Source organism: Pteropus medius, unplaced genomic scaffold (assembly GCF_902729225.1).
Source record: "Pteropus medius unplaced genomic scaffold, Ma_sr-lr_union100, whole genome shotgun sequence".
In the NCBI taxonomy this organism is placed as follows: domain Eukaryota; kingdom Metazoa; phylum Chordata; class Mammalia; order Chiroptera; family Pteropodidae; genus Pteropus; species Pteropus medius.
The window spans coordinates 2,129,560-2,148,172 of record NW_024348533.1 but is presented as its reverse complement, the minus strand read 5'-3'; the positions used below and the strand labels follow the sequence as shown (position 1 = coordinate 2,148,172).

The window sequence follows — 18,613 nt, the reverse complement described above, 5'->3', positions numbered from 1 at the left end:
AGTTTGCTGTTGGTCAACAGGACCAACAGTTGGAAAGAAGAAATGGGCATGGAGCGCAAGAGAACAAAGGCAACCTGGAACCTGCCAGGCACCTATGCCTCTGTCTGTCACTGCATCTGACTGCAAGAAGGCTTTCAGATTAATGGATGTTGCTTCCGTTTTGCCTTTCAAATCTCATGCAGGGTTCTCTTTTGGCCAAGTCAATCCAGAATCACACAGAGAAGGGAATTCGGGGAAATATAGTTTGCTTTTTAGCTTTAGATGGCTACTATGACTTTAATTTTTTTTAGTTTGCTTTGTATCAAAGTCAACCACTATACCTATTAAATCTCACAGCAACCTTGTAAGATACTGTTAATATCTTCATATTATAGCTGAGCAAACCGAGGCTCAGAAGGTTTCAGTAACTTGCCCAAGCACACAATTTATTTGGATGTAATAAATCCACTAGGACTTTAAATTCTGTGCACTTAGTTACCCTGATTGCTTCCCCTGTTTACCAATTTTGAAAATTTTTTATAATAGATGCACCAGGATTTATATCTTCATCTCAAGCTTTCTTTGTCATCAAAACTATCCAACTAAATTTGAAATTCTCTCAGTAATTTGATGAATCCCAACTGCTCACCTGGACATTGTGAAATTTTTTTAGCTGGAAATACTTTCAGATATTTTAGTAGGTTATTGGTGCAATTTAGAGGAAGAAAAAGAAAGAAGAGAAATGGAGAAAGTGAGAGAGAGACAGATAGACTGAGAGGAAGGAAGGAAGGAAGGAAGGAAGGAAGGAAGGAAGGAAGGAAGGAAGGAAGGGGAGGGAGGAGGAAGGAAGGAAGGAAGGAAGGGAGGCAGGCTGAGAAGAAAGAAGAGAAAGGAAAATTAATTAACATTAGTCAGTTTTGCCTAGTGAACCATATTTAATTCTATTTTTACAATTCTCATAGTTCAAAAAACAATTCTGAGTCCAAATCCAAGGGGAAAATGATACTTTTATTAAAAAATTGCTGTAAAGAAAGAAAGCAAATGATTACCTGAATAGTAAGGATTAAGAAGTTCTAGATTTCCACATTTCCACCTGATTGTCCCTGCAATATAGCTCTTTATCTATATTTACTGATACCCTTTGTCACTATAGAAGGACGGATTAATGACAGGAAAGAAATAGAAACCCTAAGTCAATATTTATCTCATTACTCTCAGGTAAATATTTGAAGAGTTAAAAGGGAAACAATGAAATAGGTTTTATGTGATCTAGTAAATTTGGAAAATGCTAGAGTTAAAGCAGAACTCTCAGAGTCTTCGGTGTGAGTCCATGCATTGGAAAATACTAGAAGATGATATAGAGTACGTTACAAACATATTTGGCAGTCGATTCCTTTTTCATTGAGCACAGTTGACTGGAAAACAGAGCACTAAGCCACTTTTTAAAATCTAATTTAATGGATTATCAATTTCTGACCAGAGTAGGGCCCTTCTTAGGGCTCTGGAAGAGACAACAACCGTCGTTATTGAGCAAAAAGCTTTCTGTGGGTCCATAGAGATGACTCATGTGGGGAAGGAAGCATCCCACAGCGCCGTTCTTTATAACGTATCATCTAGTGCAGGGACTCAGAAAAGTATGAAATGCATAAACGAAAGACAGTGCGATGAGAGTATAAACAAATCAATCTAAGATTTCAAAGGAGAGAAAATTCATTTGTACTAAGGAAAATATGTGAAGGTTTTATGAAAAATCCTAGGTACTAGCAGTGGCCCATGAGGATGACCAAGAGGCGGTCAGCAGCCTGAGTTGGGAAGAAACGTCTTCCAGCAGAAAGACCGGCATAAGCAGAGGTACAAGTTTGGTGAGGGTGGATGGAGGGCGGGTTGGGGTGGTGTATGGCCCGACGCAGGGGAGGGAGGAGAAAGCTTGATTTCCCTGATTGTCAGTTATGTTGGCTACCTACAAAGATAGTCGTGAGGAATGAGAATTGATGGTTTGGGAGTAAGGATTAGACAGAGGATGGTGGGAGAAGATGAGTCTGAGGCTAAATTTGACTTGTAAATGAAAAGAGACAAAATACAATCCTCTGGGCATCTAGAGCATGGCGGAGGAATCTAAAGGAAGGACTCCTAAGGAAAACTGAAGGGTCATTTCACCTACTTCATACTTTGGCTAGGGAAAAGGCCTGGCCTAATCAATATATTTGGATCTAAGTTCTGTGTCTTCACTTGCCAATAGAAAAGAGCCAAAGAGAAGTAAGGTTCTTCTTGAAGATGTTTGTTATTCCCCAAAGAATCTTTTAGGAAAAGCAAACAGCCTGAGAAATATTTGTTCATTAGATGTTTTCTGGCAGCAGCCAGAAAAATCCAGAAAATACCAAGCAAATGCACATGCACATAATACACTTGATTCTTGAAATACTTGTGATTTAACTGTTTTGTTATTAACTGTCATTATAAAGTACCTCTTACTTTCTCCAGCAAATGTGTTAATAAAACCACCCAAATGTACTTCAAATATCGTAAGACAGTGATAGAGTGTGGATCCAAAAAATCCTTATAGAAAATGTTGATTCTTTAATCCAGTTTTAAAGTCAATCAGACAATTTTTTTTAACACCCTCATGCTTATTGCTATAAAGAAGATAAGTACTCTCCAGTGTCTTGCTTGATTCAAGAACATCCTGGCTGCAATTCTTGTAAGCTGTATGGCACTGTTCTGAAATCTGGTGCTGATACATTCCACATGTAACCTCATTACCCCTGGAAGAGAAGCCTTCCTGCTGAGTCAGATGGGTTTACAGAGGTGCAAACATAACAAACAACTTAGGTCAGTTAGAAACTGCTGATGTGTCTATCCTTTGCCTTCTCACAAGTGGGATGTAGCTTTGCCTCCTTCTCTGGATGAAAATCCAGACTATCCCAGTGAGAAGTATGGGTTGCCTAAGGCATAATGGCTTCAAATGAGAGAGCTTATCTCCATTAAAGTCATCGTCACTTCCTGCCTTGATACACCGTCCAGAGCCTCACTTTCGCCTCAGCTCCCCGAACAGCAGATGGGTTCACTTAGGACAGCACGTCACCCATCCCAGCAGCCATGTTCCTTTTTGGTTCCAAATGTCCTGTATGAACAACAAAACACATCGGAGGGCTTTATACAGCTAGGAAGAGAATCAAAGGGACCTCGGATAGTGAATGGGTCAAGGCAGTAGGTCGGGACACTAAATTACTATAGCAAACTAGAAAGCAAATTCTTGACATTTCCCTCCTCAGAACGAAGCTGACAACCTAAGCGGAGTCAGGTTTCACATGAGCCTGAGACTCTGGGAGTCAAAACAGGAGAGGAAACAAAATCCTGCATATCACATGTGAGGCTGCGCAGGCAAGGCCAAGTCAGCTGTGTGTGCTCAGTAGTGTTCAGAGAGAAAAAAAGTCTTTCTATAGGTGACTATTTCATGTGCTCCAAATTAGGGATGGTGACACTGAAATTCTGGCAGCTTTTATCCAAAGAATAGTTCCTCTTTCCTAAAGTGTAGCCCCATTTTTGCATTCAAGCACCCTAAATGTGTGTGTGTGTGTGTGTGTGTGTGTGTGTGTGTGTGTGTGTGTGTGTGTGTGGTGTAAAGAGAAGGTGGGGGAGCTGCTTTGTTCCTTTGTGTTGATGTGTCATTTCGAGAGTGGCATCTGAGTACAGCAGAGGGATCTGGTCTCATGCCAGTTGGAGCATCCTCGGGCTCATGAATAATGGACGAGTCTGATGGGGCAGCCTCACTTGCCTTTGTTGCCCACTGTAGACAAAGGGAGACATGGATCTCTCTGTTTTGCCAAATAACAACCATCCTGACAAATTCCTGCAGCTTGATGTGAAGTCCTTAATGAGGAGCTCGGCCCTTCTTCAGGCCAGCCTGGCACGGTTTCCGGGTGGCAGCTACCCTGCGGCACAATGCTGGCAAAACGTCGTCTATTCACAGGTGAGACCTGGGAGCACGTAAAAATGGGGCGGGGGCCCCTGTTTTCCTCGCTATCTGCCGTTTCATCATTTGCACAAAAGGAAGGCTACAGGGAACCACATAGAACAAGGGAGCTGCTCACTCTTGCCCTAGAGAAAGGGTCTTTCGCTCTTCCTTAACATAAGGAGACTTTCTCTGATCACACTATAAGATATGTGAATTCTCCTCGCCGCCCCCCGCCCCGTGTATTTCCCTCCAAGCACTAGCTTCTCAGCGCATCCTCATTTTCGAGTTTGCCTAGGCCTCATTTTACTCCTTTCCTTTAGAATTTTCCAAACCAATTGTTACATTGGCTAATAAGGGTCCAGGGTGAAACCTTCTTTTAGCTTTTGGTGTATTCTAAGCCCGAAGCATCAGAAGGTTAGTCAGGGGCTCAGCTCATTTAGACTGGCTCCCTTTCATTTCTTACAGAGAAGACTCAGCAGAAAAATGGAAACTTAATGGTGGAGGGAAAGAATACAGAGGAAACTCTCCACCTTGGAAAGGTGCTGGTTATTATTTTAGATTCTCGTATTTTCCACACATGTCCATGTGGACAGGACATTCCAATCCAACCTTCAGACCCAAATGCAGACTTTATTTCTTGCTTTATTTCTTCTTTTGCATCTTCCCTCTTTTTGCTGACCAGAAGAGAAGAATAAAACTGTGATGAGTTCCATGTGCTGGAATACACATAAAGGCCCCGACTGTTGCATTGCTCATGAAACAGGAATAATCTTTGTTTTAAGATGTGAGGGCTAATGGGGTTAAGGGTTAGTGCATTTAGAAACAGGAAGAAGCATTTCATTTCAGAACAGATGTGACTGACCTACAAGCCCCTGCAAGTCATTAAATTCTTTGGAGTGGTTCAAATTCCCTGAACAGAAATTTTTCTTTTAAGAAACAGTTGCTACTCATGAGTCTTTGTGTAAAGTGACTCCTTTGTGGTGCATTTTGTGGGCTCCTCGGGACCTTTATCATGAGGTCATTCAAAATCAAGTACACTCAAATGATTATGTAAGTGTCTCCTCCACCTATAAGGGTTTTAATTTATCTCCATGGTAAGGCAGCCTATTATGACAACTGACTTTTTGAAAATTTTGCATCTTTCCCATGTGTAACCCTCAAAACCCTTCTGCCCATCCATATGTACCTTTTCGGTGGCTGTTTTTGTGTTTTGTTTAGTTTTAAACTAGTGCAATGTAATTCTTCCCTTTTCATCTTTACTGTTTATATCGTGGAATAAAATGATTCAAAAATCAGTTCAGAAAACCTTGGCCATCCTATGCTATGAAGTTTAGTCTAAGAAAACATCCAATAAATGCCTTTGAGGCTGGAACACGTTGATCTAACATCTTTTGTTTGGTACTAGAGTTGACCTATTTCCTTCATGTGGAACTTCACAGTTTCAAGCTCTGTCGAATGTTGTTCCTAAACCTGAATAAAATGCAAATTTTTAAAGGATATCTTTTTCTGACAAGCTCTAAAGGGTGGAAATAGTTATTTGAGAAAAAAGCCAAGGAGGTAAAAATCTGCTTCATATGTCATTGAATAGGTTATTGGTAATCGTAAACTGCAGATAAACTTGACTTCATTATCCTTTTACCCTAAAAAGAGACATTAAATGACTGAATAAAGACCAATTTACTATTGAAATGACACATGGAAGGGGGACTAGATCAATTACAAAATCAGATAGTTGGGTAAGTGTGGCATATTTTATGAGTAACAATAATTATATTCACTACTTCAGATTGTAATGTGTCAATAAGTAATTCTTCTCTCATCTGGATCTGGAAATATGAGTGATGTATTCATTGGATAAAAAATAAATCTAAAAGAAGTGGACATATGAAAGTTTTAAGTAGTTATAATGATGCCTGGAAGAAGGCACTGAATACACTGTATGTACTGTATTATTGGGATATATAACATGGCAGCTGTCAAATAAATCTTAACTTGCATCCCTCGCTCTGTTGGAAGACATTAAGCAAATGGGAAGAACATTGAATAAAGAGGTCAGAAACTTGGTTTCTGTGTCAGATCCAGGGTAAGACAGTTTGAATCATCTATTATGGCTCTTATTCAGTCCATGCCTCAGTATTTCCAGTTGCAAAATTAAGATGATATTCATTTTACATATTTCCTTAAAAGTGAGAGCAAATAAAATGATGTAAAAATAATTGAGAAAAGGAGTTTCCTATAAAAGTACAAGAATTGTGTAGTATTATTATTAACCATTTGCCAATATTCCAAAATGTGTTGAAGTTATCCTTTCATTAGAATTTGGAAAACAGCAGACATCATAACTTGCATTTTTAAATTTATACTGTAGATGGAAGGGTGTGTGTGTGTACATGGTGGTGTTGGAGGATGTACTCAGTACCTCTGTCAAGCTATGTGGCTAATTCAAACAGTAGCTTTTATATTCACTTGAAATCCACACAGACTTCAGAGTTGTGTTAACTTCTCCTTTGGTCCCACATCACTCAGATGCATGGTGTTTGAGACTCAGACTACCTCATAGTATGTCAAAGGACTTAACCTATAAACATGGCCTTCAAAATTGGCGCTAACTCAGTAGTTAAAACAAAAATCCCCTAGATCCCAAAGATGAAGTTGATTTCTTAAATATACAGATCATATTTATAGCCATGATTTATATTTAAGCTATTTCAAAATTCACAGCTTACTTTCAGAGGAAATTCTCTATGCCATTTTTACATGCACTAAAGCAATATGGCACATAGAGAAAAGTAGGCACTGCTGTCCTCAGCTGTGCCTCCTGCCCTGGGCGCTGTCAGCTTCCTTCTGTGCACACACACACAGGTCACCCATATTTGCAGAGAGAGAGTAAGAGCAAATATTTCTTGATTCCACTAAATTTATACTCCTCCTTAGATTCTTTCACTAGAGAAATAAAGAAGCTTCACAGTAAATTTCATCTCAGCGCTGAGCCACCTTTCTCCACAATCTAATGTTTCTGGTTGTTAAAACTATTTGGGGCATGTACCTGATGAAGGCCCTTGGAATTGTATGCCAAATATTTCTGCCAATCCCTTTATAAAATGAGGTAATGAAAGGAAAAAGCTGATTTTTAAAATTTTATTTAACTGATAAAATGTTTTTCAGATATCGTGGTGGGCCTTTTTTTTTTTTTTTTTTTTCTGGTTAGCAGTTAGACTTCAGAATCTTTTCTGACTAATCTCTTTGTTATATCTTTTCCTGGCTGCTATCACATCTGTTTCAGAACCCAGGAACATTCCATACTAAACCTGTGAGCCGGAGCGAAAGGCCAAGGGTAAGAGGCTGTTCTTTCCTTGACTTCTAGACGAGGTCCTTTAATGGGTTTATTTCCTAATCACCTTTACTCACTTGAATGTTGTATGCCCATGAAAAAGATATGGATTCGGTGAATACCCAGCCAGGCTTCTCCACTCTGACACAGGCTATCATTCTGTTTAATGTATACACATGCACACATTATTATTATGTATATAATTCTTCCTTTCTGAATGGGAAAAATGAAAGACACAGCAGTCGCTATTCCAAAGTAATTCTGAGATCCCCCTGGGAATAGTGTGTTGTGGGCTCCTTCTTGGAAGGTGGAGAAGCTTGATTAGACCACGATTCTGCTTTTTCGGAGACCTTCTGTTGCACTGTCCTCTGGAGTCCCTGGTTCCACCCTCTGGGAAACATCACTCTGTTCATCGTAGTCTTTTGCCATGTCAGAAGTGGGCTGTCCTTCAAGGAAGTGTAGGCTTCAAAGCTTACTCATGGATATTTGGAGGCCTGGGGTGGTTGTAGTTTTGTTTTTTAATTTCAAACAATCGATAGCTTTTGAGTGTTAAGTTCCTTTGGTAATACATATCTTGCAAAAATTAGTAAGCTATGTATTAATGTAATCTTATCTATATACTTGAAGTCAATTCTCTATGTCAATAAGCATATCTAAAGTTCTTTGAATGCATAACTCTTAAGTATGCTTTCATGCCTTGCTTTTCTGCCTTCTGCCTTATCTGTTGACTCAATGACAATCACCTGAAAGCTGTCAGGAATAATAGTTGTGAACCCACACACTTCATATGATCTTTACCCTGAGTTACTTCATTTAGCTGAGAAATTTCAATAGAATTTGTTGGCTCGATGCTTTAAAAAAAAAAAAAATCTGTATCTTAGTATTTGGGGTCTATAAATAGATTTTCAGCGATAGAAGGCACCACGTTTCTAGACTGTCTTTATTCTTTTTTTTCTTTTTGCACATGGTCCAGTTCTTTCTCTAATCTCACCTCTTTCTTATATTACTCCAATGCTCTGCTTCTTGTAATATCATTATATGTACACAAATGCTCTGATAATTTACAAATATTTCTCCTAGAGCAACAGGTGATTAGATTCTAAAGGCCACAGATAATACTTAAACCAAATATGTTTCATTGTATGATGTGAATAGCCATCATTCCGCTTCATTCCGAAAGGGATAATGTCACATTATCCCTTTCCACTTCTTGAGTGCTGCTTAGCCAATGCCACACATTTATAGAATTTCAATATACTGCTTCCTGCTTTAGAGAGGAAAGGCTAGGCTAAACTATGATAACAAATACCCCACAGAATATCAATAACTATAAAGAAAAAAATTCTTGCTTATGAAAAGTCTGAGGAATGGCAGATGTGTTTTGAGCCAGCTCTTTTCCAAGCAGTAACCAGGGCTTCCTGTTCTTTATTCTTGTATCTCTTCCATCTTGGAACTCTTGTTACAGTGACACAGCAGAAGGAAAGGAAGCCAAAAATATTATGGGAGATCTCAAAGGTCACATTTGTAAGTGATCTCTGTTACTTTTGTCCATGTATCAATTAGAAAAGAGCAAGTCCCAGTTTAAATTTGAGACAGACTAGGAAAGACAGTTACCCTATGTACTCAAGAAGAGAAAAAACTGGTAAACATTTAACCAGTCTCTACAACACCCAGACTTCATTTGTTTATATTTGCCTGTTATATTTTTTTACATTCATTTATTCATTCTTTCTGAGTCCTTTAATTTTAGGCATTTCTTTTATAAACATTATATAATTGAATTTAATGTTTAATCTCTGTCATGTAAAAAGAGGATTTAGTCTATTTACATTTAATGTGAGTATTTCTAAAATTTTTCTATTTTCCTGAGGTTTCCTCCCCCCATATATTTTGTTTCATTTTTCTTGTCTTGTTTTCAATGTTCTCTTATTTTTTTCCTACTGTTCTACTGAATTAAGCAGTAAGTGGAATATTTGCAACTAAGCAATAATTGGAAGAATTATCCCTCTTCCAATTAACCAATAATTCCTCTACTTTTTAGTAATATATCCTCTCTATGAAATTATTTCTTAAAGTGTCCTCATCAAAAAGTATTTGTTAAATTATTACTGTTCAGTGTTTTAGTTGTCTCTTATTTTAAAATTCACAAATTAGTGATTATTATTTTTATTTTACCATGAAATTAATGCTTGCTTAGATTTATACACATATTTATTGTTTTTTTTTTTCTTGCTCGGCATTCTTTTTTTTTTCTTTTTTTTTTGCATCTTAATCTTTTCTTCCAGTATCAATTTTCTTCTGCCTGAACTACATTTTTTTAGAGATTCTTTCTTTACTAGTTTATTAAATGTGAACTCTCAGTTTTTGTTTGTCTGAATATGTCTTCTATTTCACTCTTTTTATTAAATGATAATTTCCTTATATATAAATGGTATAAGTAATAATTAAAGCATATAAAGAATAAATGGGTTAAGTAATGGTTAATGCCAAAAAGTCTAGGTAACCTTTAAAGTATTACTTTCCTTATATAAATATTTAAAATAAAAATTATCTTAGAGTCCATATAACTAAAATAATGGAATTACTGTTGAGTTTCTTTTGCTAAATATAATATCTAAAATGTAGACGAGGATTGGAATCAAATATATGCTTTTTTCCTCAAGTTACTTGAAGATATTTATCAAAATAAAAATGAATTTCAACCATAATTAGTATTTTTATCCAGCCATCAAATTCTTAATAAAGTTATTCTATTAATTTTCTATTCACATGTCTTTCAGGCATGAAATTGTCCTGCAATGCAAAAATAAGTGTTTTAGGAGAAACCTCTGATTTTCAAGAATGGGATTTAGAATTAAGGGCTTGAATGTTCTTTTTAGAATGTAGCTCTGATTATTTTGCTATCATTTGTATATTAGTTTTTCAAGGTCCTTCTACATTGTTATATAGTACATTATTTTTTCTTGACCCCCGAAACCATTTTTTATTTATAGATCTTCCTTATTTAAGAAGCTCAAGGAATAGTGTAGCAGGCAAAAAACCTGACAAAGCTAATTTATCAATGTCAGAAGAATTATCCCTCTTCCAAGATGATCAAAGATGTCTAGCCTTAAAGAAAAAGACTTGAGTCAGAGTTATGCTAATCTGAAACGATCTAAATTTCATATCAAATTGTTTTTCCTCAATTCAGAAACATTTTTATGAGGTCATCCATCTTAAAGAAAAATGCTAAGTCAAGACAATTTATTTTATTGTAAGCTTCAGTATTATAGAATATAAATTGATATTGAGCAGACCAATAACCTAAAATCAGGGAAGATCTCCAAGTTGATTTCCAATTATGTAAAAAATGTATGGAATAAGAAAATCAGGGAAACCTAAGGCCAAAGAGAATGTGAATGGTTTTATATAGATGATTGAGACTACCAGCCATTTCAGAAGGAAACTATATGTAATATTAATCTACAACTTAGCTTATATAAATGCATATTTAATGTGACCTACATACATACCCCAATAGATGCTGAGGGAATCAATGTATTAATGATCATAAATATGACTTAGAGGAATACTAACTTTCTCCATTTAGGAAGGCTGAAATATTTGAAACACATTTATTGGAAAATTGCTATAAATTAATGAAATTTGTCACCAGTTTTTAAGGATTAAACCTAAGGTTTTTTAAAATTAACTTATGTGGAATTGATACCCCATGATAAATGAGGCACTACTCTATAAGCTTTTGTTTCTTCTCAATTTTATTGGCCAGTGAACAAATTTTAATATAAAAATTTTCTACTTTCATGATAGTTTTGTAGTCATAGAAAAAAAAAGTGAAGTAAAAAATCTGAGGTCAAACTAGACACTGAAAAGCACACATAATATAATCCCATTTGCATAAAATACAAAATGAGTCCAAACAGGACTATGCTGTTAAATTGGGGGACCTGGTCATCCTTGGGGGGGAGGGGATAGTGACCGGAAGGGAGCATGAGGTGTGCTGGTGATAGTCCGTTTCTTGGTAGAATCTTAGGTTGATTTGGTTTATGAAAATTTATTGAGCTATACATTTCTGATATGCGCACGTTTCTACATGTATATTATGCTTCAATAAAAAGTTTTTAAAAATCTGAGAGCCATCTAACAGCCAGCCGATCTGTAGGCATATATAGGAGTAGGATGCTAAGTTAATACAGTTCTCCAAGCTATCTGAAATAAGAGTCCCAAGAGGCCTGTCTATAAAATGCCTTTTAATCTTGACTTCACTGGATTCATACAGCAATGTTAAATGTTATTCTTATCAGTCATGGAATGCGCAAAGAGAAAGAAGTAAAACATCATTAAATTTCAGTGCAAGTGAGCTGGTAAAAATGGCTTTGTTCAGACTTTGACTTTTGAATTAATAAAACAGTATTCTTTCTTTGTAGTTATAAAATAGCGTTTTAATGCATGATTACTGAAGCTGAACAAGATCACAGGAAAGAAAGAATTCGATTAATGATAGGATTCTAGGTCGAACTGGATTCTAGATTCCTTTCCTCATTCATTGTCCTGATCTCATGGGTTTCTAGGCAGAATCAACAAATTTTCAGGCACGGTTATTTCACATGATGTTCTCTGCCATCAGTGACCCCTTAGTAAGAGGAGCCCTGTCTCTGCCTCCTAACAGAGAGAAAAAAAGAATTTGACTGCTCAACGAATGAGGGGGTCCAGTGCAGAGGGCACCATCTCTGCAGAGAGCCCCCCACCGCCCCTGTCGTCAGTTCTGAGGAATAACCCACTATATGGTGACATAAGTTTGAAGGAAGCTATGGAAGAAAGAAAGAAGAATCCTTCGTGGACCATCGAGGAATATGACAGGCGCTCCCTGCACACAAACCTTTCTGGGCATCTGAAGGTACTCGAGGCAAAGAACCAGCTCCTTCAATTGATGAGGGAGATCAGTTAAATAATCCTGAAAGACATGGATATTGAGGTTACTCTTCCCCAGGTGCCACATCTCCAGGTTTCAGGTCATTTTGTCCTGTGGTTTCCCTTTATTATTCCCCATCATTATTTGTATTTTTTAATTCGTTTTGAGTTTTACAATTTCAGCAATTACTGCCATCAGTGCAGTGTACAGAAGAAAAAATGATGGCACAGAAGAAAGGTTTACCAGGAAGGTAAACCTTTTTCTGAAAATTAATTTGCCAGGTTATGTATGTTTTCCCCTAGTTTGTGATCATTTATGTTCATGAATACTTAGGAATCCCTTAATCTACATTTATTCAACAATATTTATTAAATGTTGTCTTCAGCACTGTGCAAGGCAGTTCTCATCAAAGATCATTTTATTTCAAGCCCACTCAATGATTTAAGATTGCAGATTTACATTTTGGACTCTTTCCTGTGTCTCAGTAACAAAACAAAACAAAAGCATTTCAACACAGGAAAAGTATGCAATGAACTCATTCACCCAGCTTAAACCCGACTTAAGTTTTTTTTCTTTTTTTCCTCCTGGTGTCACCCATCACATAGAAGATCTAGAAATACCTGAAAAGCAGGGAGAGTGGCCCTCTGTTTTCTGAGTGCCCTGGATTCCTGCTCAGTCTCTGCTGCCCTAGAGCCAGGAAGCCCTGGCATTCCAAGTACCCTTCATTAAACAATGTGTATCTCTTCTTAGCCCCCTACCTTAAGCACCTCAAGCTATTTTTCTTTTGTAGAGGACAGCATTATGTCCCCTTAAAATCTTACACTTTTAAAAATCTCAAATTTTTTGCACTACTTGAAATAACTTGTCCAGTGTCTTTGAAGGTTCTTAACCTACTAGCATATTTAATGTATTTCCTTAATGCAGCCTCTTTTCCAGAAAAGTTTCCATACCAGACGCTCCCCCATAGCAACAATAACCATGTTTTTTTTTTTTGATCAGGAGTCTGAAGCTCAGGACCTCTAAGAAGTTGCCTTCTACAAAGCGGGCAAAATGTTTTGATTTATTTCACAAACATTTCTTGACTATATCCTAGAGCCCCTTCCTTCCTCTTTGTTTACAAGGGGACTATAAAGATGACTGTTACTGTCCCTGTCCTCAAAAAGTTCATCTAACTGAGCAAAGTAGCAAATGAAAGCTATAGAACAAGACAGGAAGTGACAAGCTGTAGGAAGAGCACGGTGATGGCAATGGCGGTAGAGAGTGATGTGCGGATTCAGAGAAGGACAAGATCACATTGGATTATTTAAAAAAAAAAAGTTAGCTCATGCTGGGCTTGAAGAATGTGTAGAATTCTGAAAGACAGAGATGGTTTGTACAAGTGGGGAGATTCTTCTCTCAGGAGGATCAAGAGAAAAGCTATAAATATGAGGAAGTGAGAGAGTTTGTCAGAATAATAAACAGTCGGCTTTTGTCAGAGCTACAGTTGAAGTCATAGAATAGTGGGCAAAATAAAGTGAAAAAGTACACTAAAAGAAAATGTTCGTATGTAAGGCTAAGGCTATTGAACATTATTGGCAAAGAGGAATAATGTTTTGCTGTTGGATAATTCCATGAATTATGCTTAGGAAGATCAAACGTGACCATATTGGATATATTGCTTCACTGAAACCAGGTGTGCTCTCTCCCCTCATCCTCTGCATGCAGTTCATTCACCCCAAAGCAGTGGTCCCTTGGGTCACAGGCCTATTGACAGACCTCACGATGCTATTCTTCAGTACCAACTTCTCTTGAAGGATGTTCTGGAAGTCAGATGTGTGTTTTCATGATAATTTCTTCCTATACCTCATTAATTCAACTTCTTTCGTCGCCATCCCTATCTATAGCTCATAATTAGCGGGTGGAGCCCCTAACTTATCTTCTGAAAACTTTTCACCACTTAATGGGCTGTAAAAGTTCAAAGTTCTTTCAACTGCTCTCATTTTTTGAAATTGCTAAGAGTTTATAAACAAGAAAGCAGAAAAGAAGCTCCCTATTTAGTTACCAAGCAGGCTCTGAGCAGGGTGGATGAGAAGGCGGTCTCTATTACAGAATTAAACTTGCAGGCAACATGCAGGCCTCTGGTGACACAAAGTGAAGGTTGAGAGTAAAGTAGTCAAGGATTTTTAAATCATCTCTCCCTCTGCGCAGGTCATCCAATTTTTACTCTAGTATTTTAGCTTTTCTAAAAAGGAAGACATTGAAATTAGTACAATGTGATGGAAGAATTATATTGTTGTGACCAGAATCCACCCAGCTCCCTACAGGCATGTACATGGCTGTCTCAGCTGTGCATTGGTAAGTCTGAAGCTAGTTCAGTGTCCCCTGAGGCTGGCCATGGAAACTGGCTGACTTCACTGAGGCTAGAGAGTTAAGAGCAGGGTGGGCAGAACAGCTGTAAGCTGTTGTAATAATCCAGATGAGAAATAACGATGCCTGAAGTGAGTTTGTGAAAGGAGAGATTCCGCATTCACTGTAAATTTGTTGTATGTTTATTAGATGCCAAGCGTGGACACTGAATCTTTAGCACTAAAACATAGCAGGAGATAGTATAAGAAAACATTTTTTATATGTACGAACAGTAGCTTGCAGGTAATTTATTGAACATAGGCAGTTGAAGACAGTTCTGCAGGGCTGCAAGGAAGATGAGGCCAGTGGAAGAAGTAGAGGCGTGGGAGGGAACAGGGGCTGATGTAGGAAGGGGTACATAGGGTCCTTTTTTCAGGAGATCAGACAGTGCCAAAGTCTCTGCACACTGGACATGCTGTCACCCTCCACAAGGGGAACCAGCAGCTGAGAAGCATGGAAGGGACCCTTGACTTTTACTCACTAACCTCCTCCATAGAAGTCAGCTTCTGGATTTACTGAAAAACTCACCAGATATGTTTCTCCTTACCATGCTGAAAAAAATCAAACTTCTAAGGCTCATCTAAAGTAAGGAATTTAAATTTTATTTCAACTCACTAACTTGATTGACACACTCTATTTATGAGATGTAAGAGACAAAAACGTGGCAGAAACACTCTGGTGTTTCTGACCCTCCAAGGTGAGCAATATTGTCAATAAATCATGCAGGCCTCCTCATGAATTCTCACACAGACTTGCTGATTGGGCTGCAAGGAATCCTAGTCAGCCAAGAGGCTATACCTGCATGTTTGTGCCATTCAGGGAAGCCTAGCTCTCTCGTATTTGAACCAGGACACTTATACCTCACCCAGGTCATGGTGATTATGAATATGGACCTTCAGTACTTCTGGCAGAATCTTCTTTTGCAGTCTTGGTTAGTCCGTGACATTGATTGATCACTGACTGATCCTATTCTCCATGTAATTTCTTTTTAGGAAAATCCCAATGACCTACGGTTTTGGTTGGGAGACATGTACACGCCAGGTTTTGATACCTTACTGAAAAAGGAAGAGGAACAAGAGAAGCATTCGAAATACCGTCGTATAGGTCTGATTTTGCTCCTTGTTGCCTGCATCTTGGTTTCCATAGTGACTATTAGCACCTTTTTCATCTAAAGAAACTGCCACAGATATAGCCACTTGAACTTTCTTAAAAATCTTTCCCAATAAACATTTGCAGAAAAACACGTTCATGCAGTGTGACTATATTGTCGATTGTACATGTTAAAATGTAATTGTCTTGTAGAAAATGTTGCTTGAGATCTGCTCGCTTTCTCTACTTTGTTCTCTGAAAACTGTGTAAGAATTCCAGCCTGAGCTTTGACATTTGGGAAGAAGAAATTCTGTGGATCAAAACCACAGAAAAGTTACTGTGTACAATCAAGAGTAAACAATTTGATAGAGAACAAAACAGCACCAACTATTGTCAACAGTTTTGTCTTAAGGCTCAAACTATATTCACACTGTTTTTAAAACACTGTTACCTTGCCACCCACCCTCCTGTCCTCACTAGGAAAGCTGAGTGGATCATTTTTTTGGCCAACTGCCAGACACAGAGGATAAAAGCTTCTCGTCGTGCTGCCTATTGGGGCGGATTCATGCTCTTTTATCTTCCTTTATTCCTGTTTAAGCCAGAAAAAAAGGGGGGAGGAGGGGAGCTCTCTTCAAAAGTATTGTTATTTTCCCAGTAATCCTTTATAATGCCTCAGTTTCAAGTTGCAAGTTTAGTAGAACTAAACTTGGACAGGCCATAGTTATATAATTAATTACCTTTAGATCCAGCTGCGCTTACTAATTGATCCAAATTGGCTAGTGTGACCCCTGGTGGCAGTCGGTAAGTATCACCAGCCATGGCCTGGGAGGAAGGCCTTGGAAAAAAAAGCAGAAGGAATTCTACTGAGAAAATGGGGTTTGATACTAACTGTGCCTTTGCTAAGTCTTGGATGCTGGTAAAAGTATTTTCTCCCAGGAAGGGAGAATATCACCTCCCAGTAGGGCCTGCCTAAGAACTAAATAAGAGACATAGATAAGCGGCTCCTAGTAAATAGTTGCATAGTTCATGGCCGTTGTTACTACCGCTCTGTGCTAGCTTACTGGCACCCCAGGGTTGCCTTACATTGCCTGAGAATACCTGAGGACATGGTTCTGGCCACATTTGAAAAATAAAGTCACCTCCCTTCTCCTTCTCCAAGAATACCCTTCCCTAAGCTCCTCATTCCCACTCCTTTATCTTCTTTCAAGACTCACCCCACCCCAGCCCCAGACTGTCTTGTGAATTAGTCAGCTTTTGTCCTTCGGGGTTGTTGTATTTCTCTTAAAGATACTTGAAATAAAGTACATTAAAAGTGCACCTTTACAATAAAATCGTGCACGAAAATTGTCTTAAGACTCTTTGCAGTCTTTGACCTCTTATTCCTCTTCTCCTAGTCCGATTTAGAATTGAGTTAAGGAGAGATGAAGGTCCTGGGAACTTCTTGAGGGCAGGCCTGGTCTCACTGTGGACACCTCACAGATAACCATTTGCTATCACAGTGCCCCTTTAACCTCGCACAGTCCAAAATCCACGTATTACTTTTGACTCTATAGTTGGCCCTTTGAATCCGCAGACTGAACTGATCTCAGGTTGAAACAGTATTTTCCGTGGTGGGGAATCTGCACCTGGGAATGCGAAAATACTGTTTTCATCTGCAGTTGGTTGAATCTGCAGATGTGAAACCTGTAGATAGGAAGGGCCAACTGTATTTACTGGAAAAAAAAAAATTCACTTAGACGGTAACCTGCACAGTTCAAACTCATGCTCTTTAAGGGTCAACTGTATTCTATTTTAGAAGCTTGAATGCTCAACATTTCTTCAAAGGCAGGGGTCCCAACCCTGAAGTCACCCAACCGGTACCTTCTGTGGCCTGTTAGGAACCAGCCGCACAGCAGGTGAGCGGCAAGCGAAGCTTCATCTGTATTTGCAGCCGCTCCCCAGCACTAGCATCACTGCCTCAGCTCCACCTCAGATCATCTGGCATTAGATTCTTATAGGAGTGCCAGTCCCTGGTGCCAGAAAGGCTGGGAACCACTGCTCTAAGGAATTCAATTCCTGTTCAGGTCTCCACAACATTTGGAAAGTGTTTGTGCCACACCAAGTGACTTCGGACTGTCCAACGCCACAGACAGGTAAGGCTCTCAAAAGGCACTGAACAAGGGCCAGCCGTAGAAGTGTGAAGCTGCACACTTGAACTGGCTCCTTGGCCCCCATCTCATTCCTCTTCTCTTCTGTCCAGTCAGGTATCTAGCATTCCCCTGCTTTCTCCAGCCGGACTGTACTCTTATCTATCAGGCATTCATATTTCGGCATGACTGAGTTTATTCCTTTGCTATTGCTCCCTAACTAATCTTCATGTTTAGCCTTTAATGTAACTATAGAATCAAAATATGTTATTGTCCCTCACCGATTAATGTTATGCAACTACATGAGATGGAAAGTCATAAATAGAATACATCCTTGTGTGCACTCAAAATCATATCGTGAAAGCAGTTCTGATTTCTCCTGCAATATGGGTTTTGAAAATGGTTCAAGCAGGAAAAGCATAATCAGGTCATGGAAAATACAGAGGTGATGGCCCTAAAAAGACTTAAGTTAAAATCTGGGCTTTCTTAAAAAACTCCGATCCAGATTCAGTGAACTAATGTTTTTAAAGCATTTAAATACAATCCTTGGCATATAATAGGTGGTCTATACATAATTGTTATTATCTTCAAAGAAGTGACTATTTTAGTCACTTTAGTCACTTTTTTTCTAAATCGGAATAAGAAAGTCTGGGATCCAAAAATTCCTAAATAATAATGGTTTCAAAGAATAATCTTTCCCAGATTCTTCAGAAGGTGAACCCCACCCCCCAAAGTTTTGGGTTCATTGTTTTTTTGTTTTTGTATTAGATTAATGAGTGGGAGGCCCAAAAGCAAATGGTATGGCTATTTTCTAGAGGGGAAGAAAAAAATCTATG

General features: G+C 38.4%; 1 protein-coding gene across 3 annotated transcripts; it reads left to right on the top strand.

The window, feature by feature from the left end:
* Positions 1 to 857: 857 nt before the first annotated feature.
* Positions 858 to 15,805, top strand: MINAR2 (membrane integral NOTCH2 associated receptor 2). Of its 3 annotated transcripts, XM_039880008.1 has the most exons (5): positions 858 to 1,830; positions 3,836 to 3,949; positions 7,218 to 7,268; positions 11,935 to 12,162; positions 15,555 to 15,805. In XM_039880008.1, exons 2-5 carry the CDS (start codon positions 3,854 to 3,856, stop codon positions 15,732 to 15,734), a joined length of 555 nt encoding a protein of 184 aa, XP_039735942.1. In that variant the 5' UTR covers positions 858 to 1,830; positions 3,836 to 3,853; the 3' UTR covers positions 15,735 to 15,805. The 3 variants fall into 3 exon arrangements, with proteins under 3 accessions (XP_039735942.1, XP_039735940.1, XP_039735941.1); XM_039880006.1 differs by lacking the exon at positions 858 to 1,830 and having other exon boundaries at positions 3,588 to 3,949; XM_039880007.1 differs by lacking the exons at positions 858 to 1,830; positions 7,218 to 7,268 and having other exon boundaries at positions 3,588 to 3,949.
* The last annotated feature ends 2,808 nt before the right edge of the window (positions 15,806 to 18,613 follow it).

Bases quoted from the DNA above. Each gene is read 5' to 3' on its own strand.
- MINAR2 (XM_039880006.1), top strand. From the start codon at position 3,785: ATGGATCTCTCTGTTTTGCCAAATAACAACCATCCTGACAAATTCCTG. The intron at 3,950-7,217 runs GTGAGACCTGGG...CATCTGTTTCAG, and splicing joins AAAACGTCGTCTATTCACAG to AACCCAGGAACATTCCATAC. The intron at 7,269-11,934 runs GTAAGAGGCTGT...GCCTCCTAACAG, and splicing joins GCCGGAGCGAAAGGCCAAGG to AGAGAAAAAAAGAATTTGAC.